At 39.4% G+C, this 22389-nt stretch overlaps 1 protein-coding gene, 1 non-coding gene and 1 pseudogene across 2 annotated transcripts in view; 2 read left to right on the top strand and 1 right to left on the bottom strand.

Annotated features, from left to right (window-relative positions):
- LOC139723243 (uncharacterized) overlaps positions 1-7955 on the bottom strand; it is a 52439-nt pseudogene extending 44484 nt beyond the window's left edge.
- A 2253-nt stretch (positions 7956-10208) lies between these two features.
- Positions 10209-10298, top strand: Trnay-gua (transfer RNA tyrosine (anticodon GUA)). The gene is given in 2 exon segments: positions 10209-10245; positions 10263-10298. It is a non-coding gene; the product is annotated as a tRNA-Tyr (tRNA).
- Positions 10299-13029: 2731 nt separating this feature from the next.
- LOC139723242 (uncharacterized) overlaps positions 13030-22389 on the top strand; it is a 56158-nt gene continuing 46798 nt past the window's right edge. The window contains exons 1-2 of the mRNA XM_071634500.1: positions 13030-13160; positions 18372-20789. Coding sequence (XP_071490601.1) covers positions 19169-20789 — 1621 coding nt within the window. The 5' untranslated portion in view covers positions 13030-13160; positions 18372-19168. The remainder of the gene's footprint in view (positions 13161-18371; positions 20790-22389) is intronic.

Here is a 22389-nt window from a genome sequence, read left to right as displayed (position 1 = left end):
CAGCTATCAATTATACATGTCTAGTTAAGCCTGATACACAAATTCAAAATAAAAAAGAAAACAAACAAAAATCAATTTTACGCCCAAGTAACAAAGCAGAACTCTTTTGTACACAAGCAATATCACAGCCATCACAAAGACAGCAACTTCACGGTCTCTTCATCAAACCACTTAAAGGGAATCAGTGAAATTCAAAATGTCACAACTTAGAAACATAATCTTGTCATAAGTTTACGGATCTGTTGGATGGATTTCTTTGATCCGTGTCAAAAGTAATTTCTTGCTACAGGTTAATTTCTCTTCCTACGAAAAACACCAATGCCATAGACTACTGAGCATCTGCAATGTACTGTAAAAGTGGTTACTTGTGTGTACAGATATTTTTGAAAATAACGAGATCACAGACATTTTCATGAGATATCGTTTTCACGATTTGATGCCGAGGCCTGCCCATACACTTTGCCACTTTATGTGACCAAGATATGGTACAATATTTCTATGTCCTGTTAAATTTGTAGCTTTACAGTCATTTGCGAAATTCAAAAAAAATTAATCCCTCATGAAAATAAGTTTTTCCAGTAACTTACCGAGCTGAGGTCGTGATGTGAGAACGTGGAAGACATCTTTGGGATCCAACTTGGACAGGCAAGAAAAATGGTGTAGCAGCTTGAGGACCGAGTGGAAATCAGCTCCTTGAAACAAGGCCATGATCCTAGACTCCAGACCAGCCTCGCCACCATACTTTGCTATTAGGGGCCTGTTTAACCAAAAAAAAAAGAAAATTGTTCTTAATTTCTTCTCAGCATGTGCAAAATGTTAGACTTTAAATACAAATGGGTCGATTCAGAAGAAGTGCAATACCATATTCTTTAGATCTACAGTGTACACAACTTCCAGTAATTTTTATATTTTCTTTTTTAGATTATTCAGAATTGTGTTATAGTTTTACTTTCTAATTCAGTTTTATTTCAGAGTATGTTTCCCTTACTATACCCATGTTTTGTATTTACTTATATTAAAGTTTATGTACAGTTCTGGTTGAGGTGAGGATTTAGCTTTTAATGTTTTGCGAGATATTCAGAAACCACTCTATGAGATGTCAAAGAGCATGCAATTCTAAGGGGTATCAAAAGTTTATTTGATGAAAATCGGTTTTGAAATGGCTGAGATATCCAAGAACAAGGTGAAACAAAGAGATCATAATAAAAGGCGTGGCCTGTCGCCTTTTATTATCATCACTTTTTTGGATATCTTGGCTATTTGAAAACCAATTTTCATCAAATAAACGTTGAATCCTTCTTAAAATTACATGCTCTTTCATATTTCATAAGAGGTTTCTCATTATCTCACTTAGGAATGTTCAAAACATTAATCCCCTCCTCAACCAGAACTGTATAGTCCCTTTAATATGTATTTTTCTCACTGCAATTTCATAATTCATTTCATTAACAATTATTACTTTTATGTATTTTGACACTGTGAACATGATAATTTCAGCCCTTGGGCAGCTATTTATTGTTTTGTTTATATGAAATTTAAATCATTACTTCAAACTTGAAACTTGAGATGCATTTTGGATACGAAAATGTTGTTGCCAGGTGGATTCACAGAACACAGCGTGTATGCACAAACAGCAGACTGAGATTTATCTTCTGCATTGCAGCAACACATAGTATATTTCACAGGAACCAACAAAAAAAAACCAAAAAAAAAAAATGCCCATATTTTCATTTACTCTTGTTTTGTCCAAAAGAGTCTGTATAGATATGTGGAACATACCAGCAGTCAAGGAAACTAAAAACACAAGCAATCTTGATTGCACACAAATATCTATTTTCACAGCATGTGTTTTCTGTACTGAATAGATGATACATTCACCATGAACTGATAATTCAGAGACATATTCTGCTATACATCAACACAAACAACTTATTTGCTTTTGATACCATGGGGATGGTACGTATCAGGCACTGTGATATTGTTACTTATTAATATTTAAGAACTCTCTCTTGGACATCATCAAAGAATCTCACGTTGCCAAAAAGAGGGAGAAAAATTTGGTGCTTTGCTTGTCAAGAAGGTTTGTACCAGGTGCTGTACGATTGTATCACTAGGCTACTACCATGTAACCCAAGCATTGGATGCCAGTATACAAGTTGGGATGGGGGCAGAAAAAAAAAAATGCTTAATGGCTTTGCTTGTGGGGCCAGTCAATACATACACACACACACACACACACACACACACACACACACACACACACACACACACACACACACACACACACTATGCACATGCACACCTGTGGCTATCAACTCCCTCTATCAAAGCTCTTAGAGTTAATACTTACGCTCGCTTTAAGATCCAAACCTGTGTGAATGTATCAATATCAGGGTGGTACCATCAGGTTTACACAAATAATCCCTGTTCACAATACCCTCCCTTATCAAGCCTCCTGATAACTTGTTGGCAATATTGGTTCTGGGTACTCTATCTACCAAGTGTCTGACAATTAGAACTGAATCTTTCTTTCACAGCGAAGGAAGCAATACTAACAGACACACAGATCAAACCTTTCAACAATTGCAAGCCCCTTTCAAGATTCCACTTCATGACAAATTATGTGTTTCCATTATGTCATGGACAGTGTCTTGACAGTGATACTTGTAATTAAACACTTCAGCAACAAAGTAAATAAAACTTGTGAAATGGTGAAATTCTATGACAGTATCAGTTTTGTCTGACTGTAATAAAACTGTAATTATTCTGTTTGCTGATTTTGCTCTTTTTGTCACACTTTTTCATGAATACAGAGTGAAGTTTCTCCATATTTGCTTTGGCTCAAATTTTTACCTGGCCTTGTCCAAGCACCACTGGATGAGTTGCACATCACTGTGAAGCCTCTGGCAAGATTGCTGCAGTAAATCTTCTTCTTTGGGCGATGGCTGATCATTGCAAACAAATAAATGAATAAAACTCGAACTGAACACATACACATATCCCCAACAAACAAAATTCAGTGCAGTCATCACTGACAGACAAAAAATCATTGTTTGGATGATCCATTGCAGGGTGATCATCATTATTAAATTGAATTGAAGTGGACTGAATCGATTTCTTTTTCCTTAACATATGTGACCCTGCATCACAAAACCAACAAAAAGTCACAAGAAATTACTAGTTAAGAGCAGATTACAAAAAAAGCAGACTTTAAGCTTTAAAATGATGTAAGACTCAATTCATTTGGACGTTCCTAACCCATCAAAACATTGGAAAGAAAGCACACACTCTTAAAAAGTGTGTACTGAGAAAAAAGGCTCCAAAGTTTTGGATCTATTCAAGTGCTTTGTCTTCAAGCTGTGCTCTGCGCAATGAATGGGACAATAAACAGGATGTCAAAGTCCATAGCAACAACAATGAAGGGATTATCAGATTAAGCTGAAATCAAGCATGATCTATCAGCACATGTACACTAACTTTCAAAGCAGTAGCATCATCCTTTCAAAAGTTGTCTAAGTTGAAAGTGAAGAGTGTGTAAAGGGTTTTTAAGAAATGAAAAGGGGCCTCTGAGATTAACCTTATGCACCATCCTACAAAAAAGTGTCCTAGAAAACCTGCTCAAAACAAGATTTCCCTTTTGTTTTATAATCCCAAATTACAGAATAATGAACAAGAATAATTTTTCTTTCTGAGAATAAAAAAAAATCAAGGTTGACCAGGATGACCCATTTCACATATTTTGAGTCTTTATCTATAATCATGGCATATGACTTTTTGTTGGTTTTGTGATGCACGGTCACATAAACCCTGCTAAGGCAATAATGAATGCTTGAAAACAAGCAAACCACAGGATGGACAGCTCAGCATCCCCTCGGGAGGGACACATAACTGCTGCAGCCAGAGACCTGAATCAGGGATCTCTTGATTGATAGTCTGTGGTAAACAAGTCATAAAAGCTCCTCGTAATTACCCCCTTCAGAAAATAGAATTCTATGACATGTATATCACCTTTGCATTCTACAGTGATCTGGGACGCGAACGCTAAGGATGATGCCCATAGGCTAAAAATGGTGTTCTGCACATGCACGAGACAGATGTTTCCATTGTTCAACCCTGAAGGTTGTGCCATCTAATAGCATTCGCATCCCAGATCTAAATCTCGCAACTGACTGCACAGGACTGTAACTACACTGTAAAGGGGTTGTCCTAGTGACAAAAACAGCTACAGAAGTTGTCTGTCATGGCTGGATGCCTCTCCATCTGGCGGTTCTCACATACCTGGTTTCTCCAGAGGACATCCAGGAGACTGTTGGCCGCAGAGCAGCTGTCCACGTGGCTCCACCCCAGGAGCAAGACCAGGGGTTTCAGGGGGGAGAGCTCCTCAGGCCGGAGCAAGGAGCCAAGCTCTGAGTACATCTTCTCTCGGATCAAGATCATGCAGAAATCCTTGGGTGTACAAAAAATAAAAAAAAATAAAGAAGAAAATTCCTAGATTAAAAAAAAAGTTACTTCAAAGAAATTATTGAGCCTTCTGTTGTTGTTGTTGTTGTTATTGCTGTTGGTTTTTTTTTTGTGGCTGCGATGAAAATATATGATGACACAGATAACAACACTATCAAGGTATCTGTATCATCTAAAATTGAGATCTTGATATCTGACAATACATCACATTCAGACTTGGATGGAATTTGGAGAATCACTGACTTTGCAGCAACATAATGTGAAAGCTTTCTTGACAAATTACCATTTATTGTTGTAAATAAGAACTGATTATTCAGTGTTTTCGTAGTAGACATGATGAAAAAATAATGAGCATACATTCTCATGTTGGACTCGAACTAAACTACCAAGCTTCTACCAAACAGCCAGTGCTAGTTCGCATCCCTTAAAGCATCAGGTATTTTAACTCAAACTAAGTCATTCTCGCATCAAGTTATTTTATTGCTACTGAATGTGAAATAAATTGATAAAATTATGTACATTTACCACCTTGATGATAAGCACTTTGGAAAATGTCATCCTTTTACTATTTAACAAATACAAAGGCAATGTATATCATCAACAACAAAAAAAAAGAAAGGTCAATATAATATGTAATCTCTTGCAACTCACCACAATGTTGCCCAGTACGTGGTGACCTTTTTCTATCACCCAATGAATGAGATTACACCAAGCCTCCTCCCTGACGTTCAGACATGACAGCGACAAGAAGATCCGCAGCTCTGGGCACATGTACTGCAGCTGTGGCTTGGACGGGGCAAGGGCTCCCTCAAGAGATTCCCATCTCACTTTCGACTGGACCGACGAGAAGACTTCCTGTAGAGCGTCCGACTCCCGCCCCAGCAACGCTGCAGACAGCGTGGCTTGGCATAGCACCTTGGGGTGCCTCCTTGCAAGTCGCAGCAAATTCGTGAAGGCGTTTTCCACAGAGGTCCGACATGACACCAATATCGAGGGCGGTGGATCAAAGAAGTTGAGCAGATGGTGAATGGATTGCACTTTTTCGTCGACTGCATTACTGTCCAGGGACTGCACAGCCATAGTCCCACATATAGAGTCCAGGGATGTCACACATTCCTGAAGGCAACTGATGTAGAGCTGATACAACAAACAGTTGTTCTCTGCACAGGCAGGTTGGTCCTGAAGGAGGAGATGTTGGATGAGGGTGTGACCCAGCATGGTGTCTTTCGCCAGTGCCGAGGAGATGAGATGTAGGCAAGCCCGAGACAGACGAGGTGGTCGCCATGGTGATCCACTTTGAATGACTGATTTCTGTCCTGTCTTTGGCTGGTGCTGGACTTTTTCATAATAGGCATGAATTTCCTGCAGAAAGGAAAAGTATGTTAGCAAAGACAAACATCAAACTAAAATCCTGGCAGTTAGACTGATGTATGCAATGTTGTACAGATGCCATGTTTTCAATACAATGAATCACTCAATACACACTTTGTACTAGGTTCACAGCAGTTTTAGATTATTTGTTTTAAACATTTGTGTTTTTGATAAAATGTGAAACATCAAGAATTAGACCACAGTCAACAGAGTTTTATCTGGGAAGTAAAATACCTGCACTGCAAAGCCATATCAATGGAGGCGAATCTAGGAGGGAATTCAACATTTGCTTGCATTTGTAAGAGCCATTAGCCTTCTGGACAAGCAGACAAATTGTATAGCAGATATAGTAGCATGGTTTTTCAGCCTACAACATACAAAGTACACTATGTGACTTTAATGCTAACACAAGCGACAACAAAATGTCTTGTATGCACAGGATAAATACTGTGATACTGCGTAGTTTGCAGTTAACCAAACAGAAGACCTTACCTGTAGGATGGCTGAGGGAGCATTGGATCCAGCAAGATACAGAAGCAGTCGAAACTCAACACCACGCAGCTCATCAGCTGACAATACCTGTACACATACGTATAAACAAGACTGCATCACAACATTGATTGAAAAAAGTGGTGTTTGATTAAAATGAAACCTCAGATGATTTTTTTTTTTCAATCTGGTCAACTAGACTTTGGTGCAAAGCTACACAGTTAACAATGGCATATTCAAATCTGGCAGACTGGCTGCAGTGACTGTTTTGGGTGGTGAAGAGGAGGTGCTCATACTTAAATTGTCAAGATGTAGAGAAATTTTCTGAATAACATTGACCAAACTGTAGTGATAGCCTTCCATCAGAGCTGACGAGAAAAACTCTTGTTGTTGTTGTTGTTGTACTTGCTCTTGTTGTTGATGTTGATGTTGTTGTTGGTTTGTTTGTTTGTTCCTGGTCTACCAGACTTAACTAGTTATCTCCTATTAACTACCAAAATGAATCAAAATTTACAACAATCTGTATATCTTGAATCTAACACACACCTTAAGAAGATTTCAAAATTTCACATATGATACAAAGCACATAAACTTGCAAATTATAAAATAAGCATTAATTTCAGGTCATCCACTGGAATTCCAAAATGAAGTATGAAATATACAAAATATAATATATGGTATATTGAACCAGAGGCATTTCAGCTATGCAAAAGCAATGCATTGAAGTATCATTCAGAATAGAGAAATGCGAGATACGTTTTTGTTGTGTGTTTCGAACCTGTTGCTGCTGGGTCCCTCTCTGGAGGTGGAGTGCAGCTAACCATGCCAGGTGGTGTGGAGACGGAACACTATCAGACCATAGGCTGTATGAAAAAATCACAACATAACAAAATCTGATAAATAAAACAAACCGATGGTGTCCACTGAAGGGTACTATAATGGAGAACTATGGTGATTATTACATATCTTTTTCTTACTCTTTTTTTTCTTATGCACATTTACTATGAAATATTTAGCAATGAATAATTAACTGCTATTATTCTTTTGTTGTTGTTTTTTGTTTCTTGGTTTTGGTTTATGACAGCCATGACTATTACCTTGAATAAGTAAGCAAATTACACATCTGATTGCTGAAATTTGAACTTTGACTATCCAGGTAACAGAAGCAAACAATTTCTTCCTTCCTAAAAATACTGTGCACAATTTGATTATTTGCATTTTTGATGCTGGCAGTGAAAGGTACACATGACAAGTATTCATTATAAACCACATTGGCATCATCAAACATAAATAGCTGCAGAAATTCATCAAACAAAGAAGTGAGGTTGATTCAACAGAATATAAAGCATTCTGTACCTGACTTCATTGGGATGTCTGACAATGGATCTGAGCACAGCTTGAATGTCTGGCTCATCGGAGGAGCCACCATGGTTGTCCTGCAGGTGCTGGAGTGATGCGGCACAGGCTGATGCCAGCTCCCACTGTCCCAGGTACAGATGGTTGAAGAAGGCCGTCAGGAGCTGTTGCCGGGTAACTTGTTCCTCCCTCCCGAAGGGATGGCTACCCACCGGTTCAATCTGCTCCGAGGGCAGTGAGCGTCCCTCTTTTGAAGACATGGCCATCGCCCTATGCTGTGGGCTGCTGTCCCCCCAACAATAATCAGTGATGCAAAAGGACAACTCAGACTAGTCAGAGTGGGTTCATATAGCAAGCAGCTAGCAATGAGCATTTCAGTATTTAAGGCTGATCACAACGTGACTATACACAGCCCAGTCGCTGTATAAATAGCGACAGGGCTGTACCGTCAAGACCGACAACACAAAGAGAGCTCAGCGATCGCATTGCAATCGCTTTGAGTTTTGATACTTTAGATTATTTTTTGTCACCTCAAACTCATCTAATGTAAATCTTCATTAATGAGACTTCATATCTATGCTATCAATATTGACACACACATTTTAGAACTTACCGAAAATGATGATTATATGCAGCATGTGCGAACGGTACATCATCTTTCACGCCAGGCCATTTTGAATATCGGGAGTTCACGCAATCTGAATGCACTTTTAAAAGGTCACGCCGTGCTGCTACCAAAGAGTGCACGCACGCAATAGATAGCTGCACTTCCAGCCGCGCACGCACAATTTGCTGAGTGGTCAACGCGCCATTTTGAATTCTGCAACGATGAACCCCAACAGTCGGGGATTGCGCTAGATAGTGCCATTTTTTTGTTCAATGGATTATCGTGAGGGCTCTCTATGGACTTATGTACCTTCTGTAATATAAGCATGCACTTTACTAGCCCCGGAGACCGCTCCACAAGGCACGGTCCTGGCGGCTACCCCGCATCTGAGCTGGAGCAAAAATCACGAATAACTCCCTATTGCCACATACGGCGACTTCACAAATAAAGCATGGCTAAATTTCTATCATAAACCCAGTGACAATAAAGAATGAAATATATATTACCCAATCGACTTGATTCTTCTCACCAATTTATCTGGAAACTACAAAATTTTCCACATTTTTTTTTGAGTAAGCGGCCTGCCCAAGTGGAGAGTCTTGCTACCATTTTGAATGTGTATATCCATTATTAGTACGCATCTACACGTGTGAACAATGTCAATGATGTCAACGTTACGGATGCTCAAGGATATAATAATGCATCGGCGCATGGTGCATATAAGGTGAAATGAATATGTATCATGTAGCGAGCAATACAGCTGTCGATGCACTGCACTGAATGCATGCTGTGCGCATGTGCAAGTGATTGTGAGTTTTAGTGAGCATCGGTGAGCTGAAGATATTTGCCTTATAAGACAACATTTTCTGCATCATAAGCAATGAAATGCATCAAACAGTCAGCGATTGGAATCATTTAGGTTTATATTTAATCGACTCATGTAAGTATTCCTACTAATCCTACGTAGTTTTTGTTGAAAAATTAAGGAAATATAGCGCCGCAACGGCACCCGTTTTGTACAACTCTAAGATCTTGATGCGAAAACGGCGCAGCCACCACACTTCGTGCGCCGGCTGTCGCAGTTACTGAGTTAGCACTTCTTCTTCTTCTTCTTCTTCTTCCGATAAAGTGCTGCCCTCAAATGGTCGAGGATGAACGCACTTCACATGAGTAACGTATAAATGTCTATAGAACTAGACTAGATCTAAGTAATATATGAATTAATAAATGTTTATAAGTTTTGCAGTTGTGTTGTAAATGTATTTATAACTTGTGCTTCCCCACTTTGATGGCGAGGCTTCGTCTGGTCGGGCTAATCACAACGTAGAATTGTAAGAGTGTCACAATACAAAAAAAAAATAAAACAACAAATGCTCACAAGCAACTGAGTAGCAAGACCGACTCAAGCGACATCACGACTGCTACACGAGTCATAAAATTAGAAACAGGGGCTGATTTCTATTCTGAGATGTCAAACATACATAGTAAGTAAGTACATGGGACTACACACGTTCGTCAACTTCTTGCCTCTCTGGAGTCGATACGTCCCCTCCCCCTCGCCTGTCGCCGTGTCGGCCTTCCGCATTTAATGGAAAAGGTCTAAATCCACACCATAGTCCCTGTGATAAGCCATATTAATGTTTCAAGAAATATGTAATTTGAATGACCAACATAATACTCACTTTTAATACATAATCATGACTGACAGGCTAACGTCTAGCGTCTTCGACGTTCAGTGTTTATGAATAACCTTACAGTACATATCTGTGTACGTATACCCCATACATCGTATACACTTACCATACAAAACAATCATATGACATCCACCCACTGCATGCACACACCTCTACACTTCGCACGCACTGCGCATCACAACCTAAGCTCACTCTTTATATTGTATCAAATCTCCCTCTTGCCAGCTAACCCGTCGATAGCTCAGTTGGTAGAGCGGAGGACTGTAGAGGAATAACTCATAGACATCCTTAGGTCGCTGGTTCGAATCCGGCTCGACGGAGTGGGCCTTCCTTTTTTTTCTTTTTTTTTTTCCCCTTCTATTATACATGCAGTTATGTTCTTTCATTTTTTTTTTTCACTCTCATGTATTTGTATTTATTATTTCAGTATTTTCCAGTATATGGCGATGTGCATAGAACCATTGGCATTTTTTTTTGTGTGTGCTTATACTGTAGGTTCCTAAAAAATGATATATTCGCGGCACGAAATTTTCGCGAATTGGAGCAGACGGCCTTTTTCGTGGCAAGAAATTTTTGCGAATTGCCTCTTGCGTTCAATGCATATAGTGTAGATAAGAAATTTCGCGTGCATTTTAATTTCGCGAATCTTTAAAAATAATGTTCACGGGTTCTGCACTATCATATTTTTTCTTTTTTTTTTCTTCTTTTTTTTATAAAGGATTTACCACATTGTGTCATCATGTTGCAGGACTGGTGCAACGGGGGGGGGGGGGGGGGGGGAGGTGGGGGTGGTTGCGAACCCACTTGTCTGCATAATATGTAGGAATACATACAGTCTAACCAGCTGCTCCACCCTTTTTTATATATACCGCCCATTGTGTAAAACAATGAATTAAGAAGCAGAGGCATATGTAAGAGGGACATGGGATTGAACGAGTGAATCTCTCCCTCTCTCTGTGTTCGAGTGTGTTGTGTGTTGTTATCAATATCTTAGAATTAAGGAGTTATTACCAAGATGGTAATTAACATTTAAAGGATGATATAGTTTTGGTTTGGATGGGGGAATCAGATCCTAACTCTTTGTGAGATATATTAAGTTTTTATAACTATATAAGATCTAAAGTTTATTCGATGAAAATTAGTTTAGAAATGGCTGAGATATCAAAAAACAAAGTAAAACAAAGCGGTCCTAATAAAAGGTGAGTCCCACCTTTTATTAGGACCTCTTTGTTTTTGGATATCTCAGCCATTTCAAAACCAATTCTCATCAAATAAACTTTCACATCCTCTCAGAATTGTATGCTCTTTAATATTTCATAAGAGGTTTTTCATTAGTAATAATATTCTCACAAAAAAAGTTGGAAACCTGAAACCCAATCTCAACCATCCCTTTAACAGTCCAGCTGGCTTAAGTAAACAAAAATGTTCAAATTTGTCTAAAAGGACCAATTTCGGCACACATTATAGACTGACATGTTATTAGCAGATTTGGATGTTGAACCCTTTACAAATTTGTCGCCTTGATTATTGTTTTCTTTTTTATTGGGGGGGGGGAATCATGTTTCAAATCATATCATACTAAAATGTATAAGAAAAGTGACTAAATTTACAGATTTGAAATTACTCATACAATTGCAATTAGCGGTAACCTTTTCTGTGTCAATAAGTCAAATGTGCACAAAATAATACACATAACCTTTATGATATTATGAACAATTGATTATGCATGATGTGTCATGCAGAGGGTTAAAGTCCTAATTATTCTCTGATACTTTCTCCTGTTGCCGTGGTAACAGGATGTTTCTTAAAAACATTTTCATTCAATTGTAAAAGTACTAAAATGTAATAAAGGCTTATAAATCGATTGATTCAGGATTACTCTTTCAATTGTGATTAAAGCCCTACTCATTCATTAACATGGTATTTTTCAATGACACATATTTCTCATTATAAAGTAGGCCCTATTAAATGTAACAAAAGTGACTGAATTTTAGTATAAGACTTAGAATTATCCATTTAAACCTAATCAAAGTCGTTCAAGGTCATGAGAATGAAAGAAACTGTTTGTTGCCATGGTAACACTTGAAATTCCAGAAGCTTTTGTATAAAATTATTTGCAATAAAATAATGTAAAACACAAAAGAAGTGTCTTAAAATGTCTATTTCAATTTCAATCTTCATTTGCCATCACTAGCCGGGTCATTCAAAGTCACATTTCATTGAAAACATGACAGTTGCTATGGCAACGACTTTTCAGAAATTGCCTTTGAAGGAATAAAAGGACCTTATCTCTTCGCTTGATGCTATCTTGCCTATAGTGTTATTTTTCAATGAACCACTTCCCCCTTCTTTGACTCCTACATCGATTCGATCGATCTGGCTAGCATGAAGTTCAACTATTCGGTCCAACAATAAAAATGTGTCCAGATTCAAAATCTACTACATGTGTTTCTTCTGCACTTTTGATACTTTGCTGACCATTAACTTTTTCTCTCAGAAAAATATTATCCATAGTGCCCCCCTCCCCTTCGCTCAAAAAACAGCAAACATTTAAAAAAAAAAAAAATTCGCTCTGAGTTTCAGTTGTTTGATTCGGCCACCAAAAGTTGGCACTCACATCAATTTTCAGTGGCCCCAGGATCGACCACCGTGCCACCACTAATGTCGAGCCCTGCCTACACTGTAGCTGTTAGATATAGGTTTGTTTATTTTTCCCTTTTTTAATTATGTTTTGCTTGTGTTCTAAAACATTGGTATCACAACGGAGCTGAATCACAGCTCGAGAGATCAGTGATACCGTACGAACTAACAGTTAGATTTTCTGTGAGCTGGATAGAGAGTAGGCCTGCGCAGTCGATTGTCGTAAGTGGCGCTGTTGGTTTTTCCTCCAAAGATCCCCATTCACTCCGAGGTAAATAAATCACGGTGAGAGCGAGGCCAAGGCATCGAGCATCTGAAACCACTTTGCTTGCCCTGCCGCTTGGCTAGCTAGCTGCATCGGCCTCATCCTTGTGTGAACCCCAACTCGCGGCGCCGCGAGCCCATTGATGTCAGTACCTTTCACTCCACACACGAGATAACCGGCGTAAATTCCTAGGCGAATGGACATTTTGTTACCTCACGAAAACACACGGAATATTTCTGTGGTATTCACGCTGATCTCTAGATGTGGTATCAAAGAGGTGAGTTCTTTTTTCCCCATTTAGAATCTGTTTTCACCCAGATGTTGAACGTTTCCTGTAACGTTGATGAGATGAGTTAAAGCTCTCAACAAACTCGTTATCGTTTACGGGTTTACGTTGGGCCGGTAGAACTGATCTATCATGATACTGTACAAGTACTAGTATTTCATTTCACGAAGTCCGTCTGTATGGTAGATACACGCTTATGGAAGATCGAGGGCCAGATCGAGTACCTGTAATAGGCTGTATAGGATGTGGAAAGAGATGCTCCTATTAATGCCAGTAGGCAGTAGTGGCATCGATCGTCATGCGGCAGGCAGGTAAAGGAAAACCGGAGCCTAGGTAGTAGAGGCAGTGCCAGAGCGATGAGATCTTATTCCTGAAATTGAATGTTCGTACACACTATCCACGTGTGTCCACGCCTCATTCTCATTGAGTGATTAGTAATAATACTTATTAATAGTAGTATGTTTATAAGTCATTCATTGAGCCTTGAGGTGCAGTGGTATGTGGTTATGACTGCGCAAGGAGATTATAGCCTTTTTGAAATAACCACCACTCGTATTTTGCAAAATCATCTCTTTGTCCTGATTGATATTAGTCTTCATGTGATATCACTCACTTTATATTCTTTGGTAAATATCACTCTTTAAAAAAAAAATTATATCATCATTCATGCATTCGAATGTTGTCTTACCTGGTAACTATCTCTCAGATGGAAATGAACAAACAAACAAACAAACAAACAAACTAGATCTACGGTACTCTGTTTTTAAAATGGATTTTTTTTTTTCATCCATAGGGCGTACTTTAGTCCCATTATAATTATAAATGTCATATCTCTGAATAATGCAATGGCTGAAAATCAATTCAAAATACAACATCCTCACACAAAGGATAGCTTTGGTTAAGGAGAACTGCAGTGCTAGTGTTGAATTTGAAGAAAATATGAAAATTGGAGACATTTCCTTCCAAATGAAGCTCGGTAATATTTGATGCATGATGATAATGAAAATATTGAATGAAATTCAAGATGATGATACCACTGCTCTGATGCTCCTCCTACTACTGTACTACTTCTGCTACCGTACTACTACAACTAAAAATGATAATGGTGTTGATATTAAATGATACACACATGTAAGTATTTGATACAAACAATAATTATGCTGATAAAGAATAATCTTAGCTATTTATGTGGGTATGTTACATAAATTTCTAGAAAAGGTGTTGTGTTTACAAATTGTATAATAGATTGGTGTGACCCCAGTAATCAAAATGATCTAATCTTATTTTCCTTGGATATTTGCTGGCCCAAAAAGTGTGCCCCCATCAGCCAATTGGCAATGTGCATGGCAAAAGGAATCTACTGGCATTTCATTCCAATATTCCATGTGAGAATTTAAAGACAAATATCTCTTTGGAATGATAATTTTCGGTATTCCTAGATTCTCAAAAAATCCATTGTATCTCAAAGTACCCGTACATGTAGGTGGAGTCATTCAGTTGTAGCTGTAACCTGTAGGACATATGATCACATTTAAAATGGATAATCTAGACACATTGTAATTGTACATATCTCCAAAGTCAGGGCTTGGCTGGCCTCAAAATTGGTATAATCTGTGCTGTTACTCTGTTTTTGGAAGATGATCCAATAGAAAACACTGACTTCAGATGATACAAGTAATTAGCTCTACAATGTGTAGGTTCTGCTTTCCAAGCCTTTATGTACACAAAATTGCAAGTGTTTTATACTGAGTTACATGTATTAGAGATGAAAAGTCTTACAGATTTGTCATCCAGTTAAATTACTATATTCATATGTACAATGTAATTGTTGTTTTTATGTAAAGGCATCCAAGGTTTTGAAGGTTGTGTAAAACCAGAAATATTCGCAGCATGAAACTTTTGTGTGCATTTTGCGTTTGTGAATCTTAGCTCATTGTGAAATTTCTGGCTTTACAGTCGTACTTACCAGGGCCGGCAGAGCGTTTTCAAAAGTGTGGGGGCCCACTTCCGGGTTTCATGAGCTAACAAGCAAAAAAAAAAAAAAAAAAAAAAAGGTCCTCAGCTCATCCTCATCTCTCCCCTTCCATTTTTAGGTTTCTATCACAGCTGACAAGCAAAAAAAAAAAAAAAAAAAAAAGTCCTCGGCTCAAAAAAATCAACAATAAAAAATAAAGGTCTTCAGTGAAAAACATAACCTTACTGCGCTCACACTTCAAGATCTCTATCTATTTCTATTAAGTGCCACTTACGTACTTCCGGGTTAAAAAAAGTGTGGGGGCCCAGAGTGATGACACCTTATGTATTCCTTTGTATGGTGCACAAAAAGTGTGGGGGCCCGAGCCCCCATGGTTCCGCCGGCCATGCTTACACAGTATGTATTATCTTCATCTGCCAAATAATGTCGTGCGTTCGGTTTTGTGCACATTCTTCACATTGTATAAAGGTAGAAAGGCTCACATACTGTACCTCAAATGGTTGCAGTTTGGATTGTTTACATCAAATACAGATCACTGCATCTTTATTATTGTGAGGGATTATTTACCCCCAAAGAAAGTATTTGTGCAGGAAAGTAGCAGATGTGTTGATTGTTTAGACATCTCGGATGAAATCAGACGCATGTTTTTAACTTTATCTAAATGGTAATTTGAAGGACAGCGGACACTGGACAAGTGGAGCATCTAGTATCTTGTAGGCATACTCAAAATACCTCTTCCCATTGTGTTATTGTTGCACTGATCACATTTGTTACATTTCTCCTCATTTACGCTCCGTAAGCGCACAAGATGCCTCAAACTACTTTTTTTTTCCAGTTTTCTCCGTTATATACAAGGTAGCACAATGGATGCTTTCTTGGATCCTCAATGATGCTTTGCCAATTGAAAAGAAAGATTATAATTTTCTTTGAAATGGTACCATTACTGGCATATTTGCTGTCAACTCTGACACAGAAAAGTACAGTCCCTTCAGCATACGAATACCAACCCTGGTTTTTTTATCATGATTATTTTTTTCTGTAGTCATCTAATTGTAGGCAGGCTGACTATCACGATGCTGCATCAAAGTGTTTTATGGCTACAACAGGAAAGGGAACTTGTTGGCTTGCCAGTAATGTCATGATATCCTGAGCAAGTTTTCAGATACAAATTCATTAGTTTTCAAATGTAGGCATCATTGTAATTTTGTACATTGGATCCTCATAGCTTGTGGAATGTTTTGCAATCAAGTGTTCAAGAAGTTTTTGAAAGAAAAAGTACTGGTCTAGTAGTATGACCCAAAAGCTACACCAACCACCCACTCAGACAGATCTATACACAGCACGCAGTATAGAGCAAGATAGATTAGCACCCTGGGAAAATCCTAGAACTAAAACTTGTCACCAGGCAGGGGCTGAGTCACAGTCGCCCACACTGAATGTATCACTTGGCTACCAGGCTTTACCTCGAGGTCACCATCAAAGGAAGAAGGGAGGCTGGACTGAGGACTACCGCACTGCACACTCTGTGGAGCCTTTGTTGGCGGGGCAGACGCCATTAACGCTCCCGTGGAGAGGGACAGGGGTTTGGACACAAAAGAATGGAATTTACCTGTAAATACAGAACTTTGAAATGTGCAGTCAAATAGTTTGGATAGCCCCAGTTCCACGTGTGTGGGTGTTTGTGTCAACGGAATCTAATCAAGCCAAACAGTGGATGTATGGTTTGGGCTCATGCATGCATTCCTTTCTCTCGGGCGAATGGTATTGCCTTCCCATCAGCAGTGGCAAAGAATAAGAAAACCTTTTATTGTTTAAGTCTAATAACTATCTGTAATACTTAGCTTCAATGTTTTAAAGGACAAGTCCACCTTCATACATAAGGATAGAGAGAATGCAGCAATATTAGTAGAACACATCAGTGAAAGTTTGAGGAAAATTGGACAATCCGTTCAAAAGTTATGAATATTTTAAGTATCTGCGCAGTCACTGCTGGAAGAGAAGACTACTACAGTGTATGATGTCACATGTGTACAACTTTTATAAGGAAAATAAAAAGAGAATTTCACAAAACTTTACTTTTTGAATAAAGTGCACATTTCTTCGACTTGCTACTGACGTATGTTACGGGTAATATTATTCCCCCTGCCTTCTGAAAGAGAGAAGTCGAGTGTTCTTTTGTTATGCGAGAAAAATGGAAATTTGTTGAATTTTCTTTAGTCTTTCTTTATATCGTTGTACTCATGTGACATCACAAGCTATAGTAGTCTTTTCATCCAGCTGTGACTGAGCAGAAACTTCAAAAATTCATAACTTTTTAACGGATTGTCTGATTTTGCTCAAACTCTCACTGATGTCTTCTACTAATATTGCTGCATTCACTCAACCCACATGTCTGTGAAGGTGAACTTGCCCTTTAATGCCTCATGAATGCATTAAACCAAGGTGTACACTGTAGGCTCATTTTATGTAATTTGTTGACACTTTGGAACAGTAGCAGATTATCAGTATTCATATCATGTGCCGTACGTGGAAACAAGTACTATTTAAATACTTCACATTATTTAAATACCGATAATGAAATGTTCCCCTGAAGCATGTTGACTTGTAACATGATTTTCCAGCACCCTGTTAGCACATAAATTGTTTCAACAACAAAAAAAGCCAATAAGTTTTTGTGTTGTGTTATCAGTGCCAGCTCCATGTCATAGAATGTGAGCATTTGATTTGAATGCTGCACAACTATGTGCAGTTTTGATTTTGCTGTCTCGAGACTTGAAATTGAAAGCTGAAATAAATCTGTTCTCAGAATAATGGAATCGAATACATTTAGTAATGTTAGCAGCATTTGCATGGCAGACAAGTACAATTTTTTCTTTCAAATAAATCATTTTATCTATTTAAATCGCCCTGAAGAAGCCTTAGAATCTGTAGAAAGCTTTAAGTTCAAATGTGAAATTTAGACATTTTTGGGTCATAAAAATGATGAAACATACGGGTACAGTCATCCATCAGTCTGGTGAACTATGACAAATGCTGGAGGATGCATTGTGGAAATCTTTTAACCATGAAATAATATAATCCAGCTGTGCAGGAAAACTCCGGTAACATATGAAGTATATTTTTGTCATCTGTTACCATGGTGCAGTTCTTCAGGTTGTTTGTAGCACATTTCATCAATCAAACCCCCTTTTTTTTTTTGGTCCTTTTTTGTCTCTTTCTTTCTGCAGAATTCCTGCTCCATGATGTCATGTAAGCCAAGAGTTAGGGCAGACAAAGGAGCGGCAACATTTACAATCCGTGCTTAATCACCGGCAGCACATTCTTTGCACGACAAACAGAGACTTTGTGCCATTAAAGCCCATGAATATGATTTTTTTCTTCTGGTTACCCAACTCGCAGTGGAACTTTTAGCAAGAATTCACAGTTTAAAATGATTCCAGTCTACATGTACCTTTTGTTGGATTTTGCGGCAGTCCCTTATTGATATTACGTTTTGGCGCCTGATGTGGTTTTTACCTGGATCAAAGGGAGAATGGATGGATGACCAGACATTCATGAATGGTGGCGAAGATAATGCAGTAGCTGAGGTGTCCTTTGTGAATCACGAAAGCATTGAGGGAGAGGGGTGCTGACCATGTTGATGGCTCCACTCAGTCATCCTGATAACGTTGCGACAGACTGGAAACCACAAACCATCCGCTGTGTTGCTGTTTTCTGGAGGAGCACGTGTTTTGACACTGTGTGACATTGTCACTCAATTTCAATGAAGGTGGTGTACAAGCAGTTCGTGAGAAAAATCCTTTCGTGACATACTTCAGTGGGTTCACATTTTTCATGTATAGGACATGCACCATCACACGCAGATAGGATTACGGATATCATTGGTGTGAACTCAAGTGGAATTGCATCCTTTCAAGGAAACATTTTGAAGGTCAAGCAAGATAATTGTAACAGTGACGTCAATAATGGAACTGCTTGCAGTAGCAATGTAACCACCCCCATAAAGAAGAAGAAGAAGAAAGAAATGGAAAGGAGGAGCAAAGGAAATCATGTGACGTCCCCCACAAATGAAAGGGGAGGAGTCGGCAATGGTGGTCTCATCAACAGAATGCAGGCAGTTCGCACAGAAACCATCGAAGAGGTTGTGTGTGTGTATGAACTGTCGTACAGTAAAAATGGATCTGGCAAGTCGATGAAAAGACGAAAGTCTGACACCAGCTCAGCGAAGCCAATCCCCGATCATGTTCTTCAGAGAAGAACAACCTCTAATCCCAGTCTTTGTAAAGACATCACAAATGGTTCCCAAGGAATTGGAGCAAATAGTAGAGGAATACAGCGAAATGGGCAAGGAAGGTCCGATGGTGATCTGAGTGGCACGTCCCGCAAGAGCTCCGATGGATTTCCAAGTTCTGATGGCAACCCAGGGGTCAGTGACCTGTTTTCTCCCCTGAAGTTTTGGAAGGTGGAGCTCCCTGCCCTGAGCCCAGAGGAGTTGGCATCATCACTTCAAGGGGACAATCATGCTGGCAAAATGGATGGAATGGATATCTCAACACTAGGGGAATCTTCCAGTACCTCGAATCCTACTTCCGTGTGTGAGCACTATCATGTGAAGTACAATCCAGCTTACCAGGATGAAAGTCCCCCAATCATTGTAGATGCTGCTTCTGGATCACAAGTGGCCTTTCAAGGAGGCAGCAAGCCTAATGGAGGATTGGACTATTTCTCTGTTGGGTCCCGACTCCAACCTCCGGGCTCGCTACCGCTCAGAGAGCGATCAAGTGATGCTTTTCACGATAATACACCCAGCGACATAGAGTTCTTTGACTGTGAGTCTCAGCTTGGTGAGGTACACCATGAGACACCTGACCAGGAACTCTTCACACCTGATACTGAGGGCCAGGCTTCCTCCTGGCATACCCTGAAAGAGGGGGTAACATTGGATCGTCACTCCTGGCAGGAATCTGTAGAGGGTGACGTCAGCTTCACACAGAAGCAGAATTTAAAAAATGCAGAGTCCATGTTGCCGCCACCGCATCAACGTTTCTCTATGTATCCCAGTTCAGTCAACAACAATGGACTGCAACAACATTCCAAAGACCAAAGTACTGCAGCCGAACATGATGAACATTTGTTCTCAGAGAATATCCCTCCCAAGCCAACCAAGTCAAATGCAGCTCCAGAGCTTCCAAACTTCTCGCTGTCTTTCCCATCATTGCCAGACCTGTCTTCCTCCAACGAAGCGATACGCTCATTTTCCAGCTCAATACCGCCTCACCCTACCCCTCCACCACCCGGTCAGCAGGCCATGACCCCCAATGAGCGTGGGGAAAAGAGTCTGTGGAAGAGCGCATCCCACCGCTTCCCGCATCCAGAGATAACCCTCAAGAGACCTCAGACACTCTTCAAGTTTGACGCCTCCCCGTACAGCAAGGAGCCCGAGGCCCGTAAAACACGAAGGCGATCCATGGAGAGGTCTCCCGACATTCCAACCCTCGGCCCAGTTGGACAACCCTGGCTGCGATCTCCAGGTGGGAGTAGGTCACCGATGCCTGCCCGAGAGCCATCTGCTTATGCTGCAGCCAAGGAGAAGCAGGCCAAGCTGGACTTCAGGATTAACTTCAAAGACCAGTCCAACTTCACAGGTAAGATTCAAATAAGTTTGAAAGTGCAGTACTTGCATGATTTCATCTTTCTATGAAAGAATGTGTAATACCTTCAGTTGTACGGGTCATCAATTCACTGTCAGTAAAATAGGCTTTGTTGTGATTACTGTAATACCAGAAACATTCACTGCATGGAAATTTGTGTAATCGTCTTTGAAAGACTGTCATTTCCATGAAATGTTGGCTGATGGTAGCAATTGGTATCAGAACACCAGCGTGTTCACATAAAATTTTATTTCAATAGTTTCCCCAGGCATCATTTAACAGTTGAATGCATAAATTCTTAAAAATGGTTCCAATAGAGTGATAAATCTCTTTCTAGCATGTAGCAATTGTTTTACACAAGTGATGAAAAATTGTTGCTCAAAAGATGCATAAAAATCAACCCTGTGGTTGTCACATTATTAATCCTTTGTCTCATCTGTGAAATATAGACAAGCACGCACACATGCACACACACACATAGCCACAAAGAAATATTTTTTACAGAAGAAAATCATTTAAAAAAAAATGGCGTTAATACAGTACATTTGATGGTCAACAATGCTTCATACACACTTGTCAGTTTGTTCAGGGTCACAAAGATTAACAAACAAACAAAAATCATACAGATATAAGGGCACCTTACTGATACTGCACCTGTTAAAGTGTATCAATTACTTGCCCACTTTGTCTCTTTGTAAAGTTGGAAAACATATTTTGCCGTGCCCTGTCATCTTAATAGGCAAACGTCACAAGGTATGACGGTTATGAAAATATATGCTGGTAGTTATAATCGAAGTTGCTAACTTTCACAACCTGCATAGAGTGTGCTAGATAAATCAGGCCGACAGTAGCAAGGCAAGCTATCACAAGGCAGGCATGAGAGGATATAGCAAGGCAGGCAATTTATAACAAGGTAGGTTATAACAAGGTACGGTTGGTTCTTTATAACAAGGCAGGCTGTAACAAGGCATTCTATAATTTGAAACCTGTGATTTGATTGTACAATAAACCAATCCTGGAAAATTCAATTAAAAGTGACAAAGAGCTCTCATTGATCAGAACGAGGGATCTTCACTTTAAGAAAGAAGTCTTGTAGCGTAAGCCCGCACTGTAGGCAAAAGCATTCTACACTTTGTGACATATTAGTTAAAAAATCTAGATCTTGATTTAAGTTCCAAAACTTTGAGCAAGTGCATAATGTTCAGTAGTGACAAGAAACTCAGTGAAACTTGGTGAAAAATGTAGTGAATAGAAGAGGACTGGACATAACTATCTAGAGGTTCATTCATCTGCTTTCTTTCACATGGAGGCAACGCACTGCCATCATACGAAGTCTATTGATTTCTTACTCGTTATGCTGGAGAATGCCCCAATCCTTAGCCCCTTAATTGGTGCTCCACTATTCTCTGACCAGTGTGAATGCACTTTACTGAGGAAGAAATTAACAATCTGTCTCTTGACTGGACATTCTATGTCCCATAGAAATTATAAATTCCCAGATGCCCGTTGAATTGGCTGGATGAATGGCGAGAATGATGATGGAAGTTACAAACTGTAGGAATGCGAGTTAGACTAGACTTCTACCAGCATGCTT

This window comes from Diadema antillarum, unplaced genomic scaffold, assembly GCF_040938485.1.
Source record: "Diadema antillarum isolate AM-2024a unplaced genomic scaffold, OU_Dant_1.0 scf00000183, whole genome shotgun sequence".
In the NCBI taxonomy this organism is placed as follows: domain Eukaryota; kingdom Metazoa; phylum Echinodermata; class Echinoidea; order Diadematoida; family Diadematidae; genus Diadema; species Diadema antillarum.
This window is presented reverse-complemented; position numbering and strand designations above follow the sequence as displayed.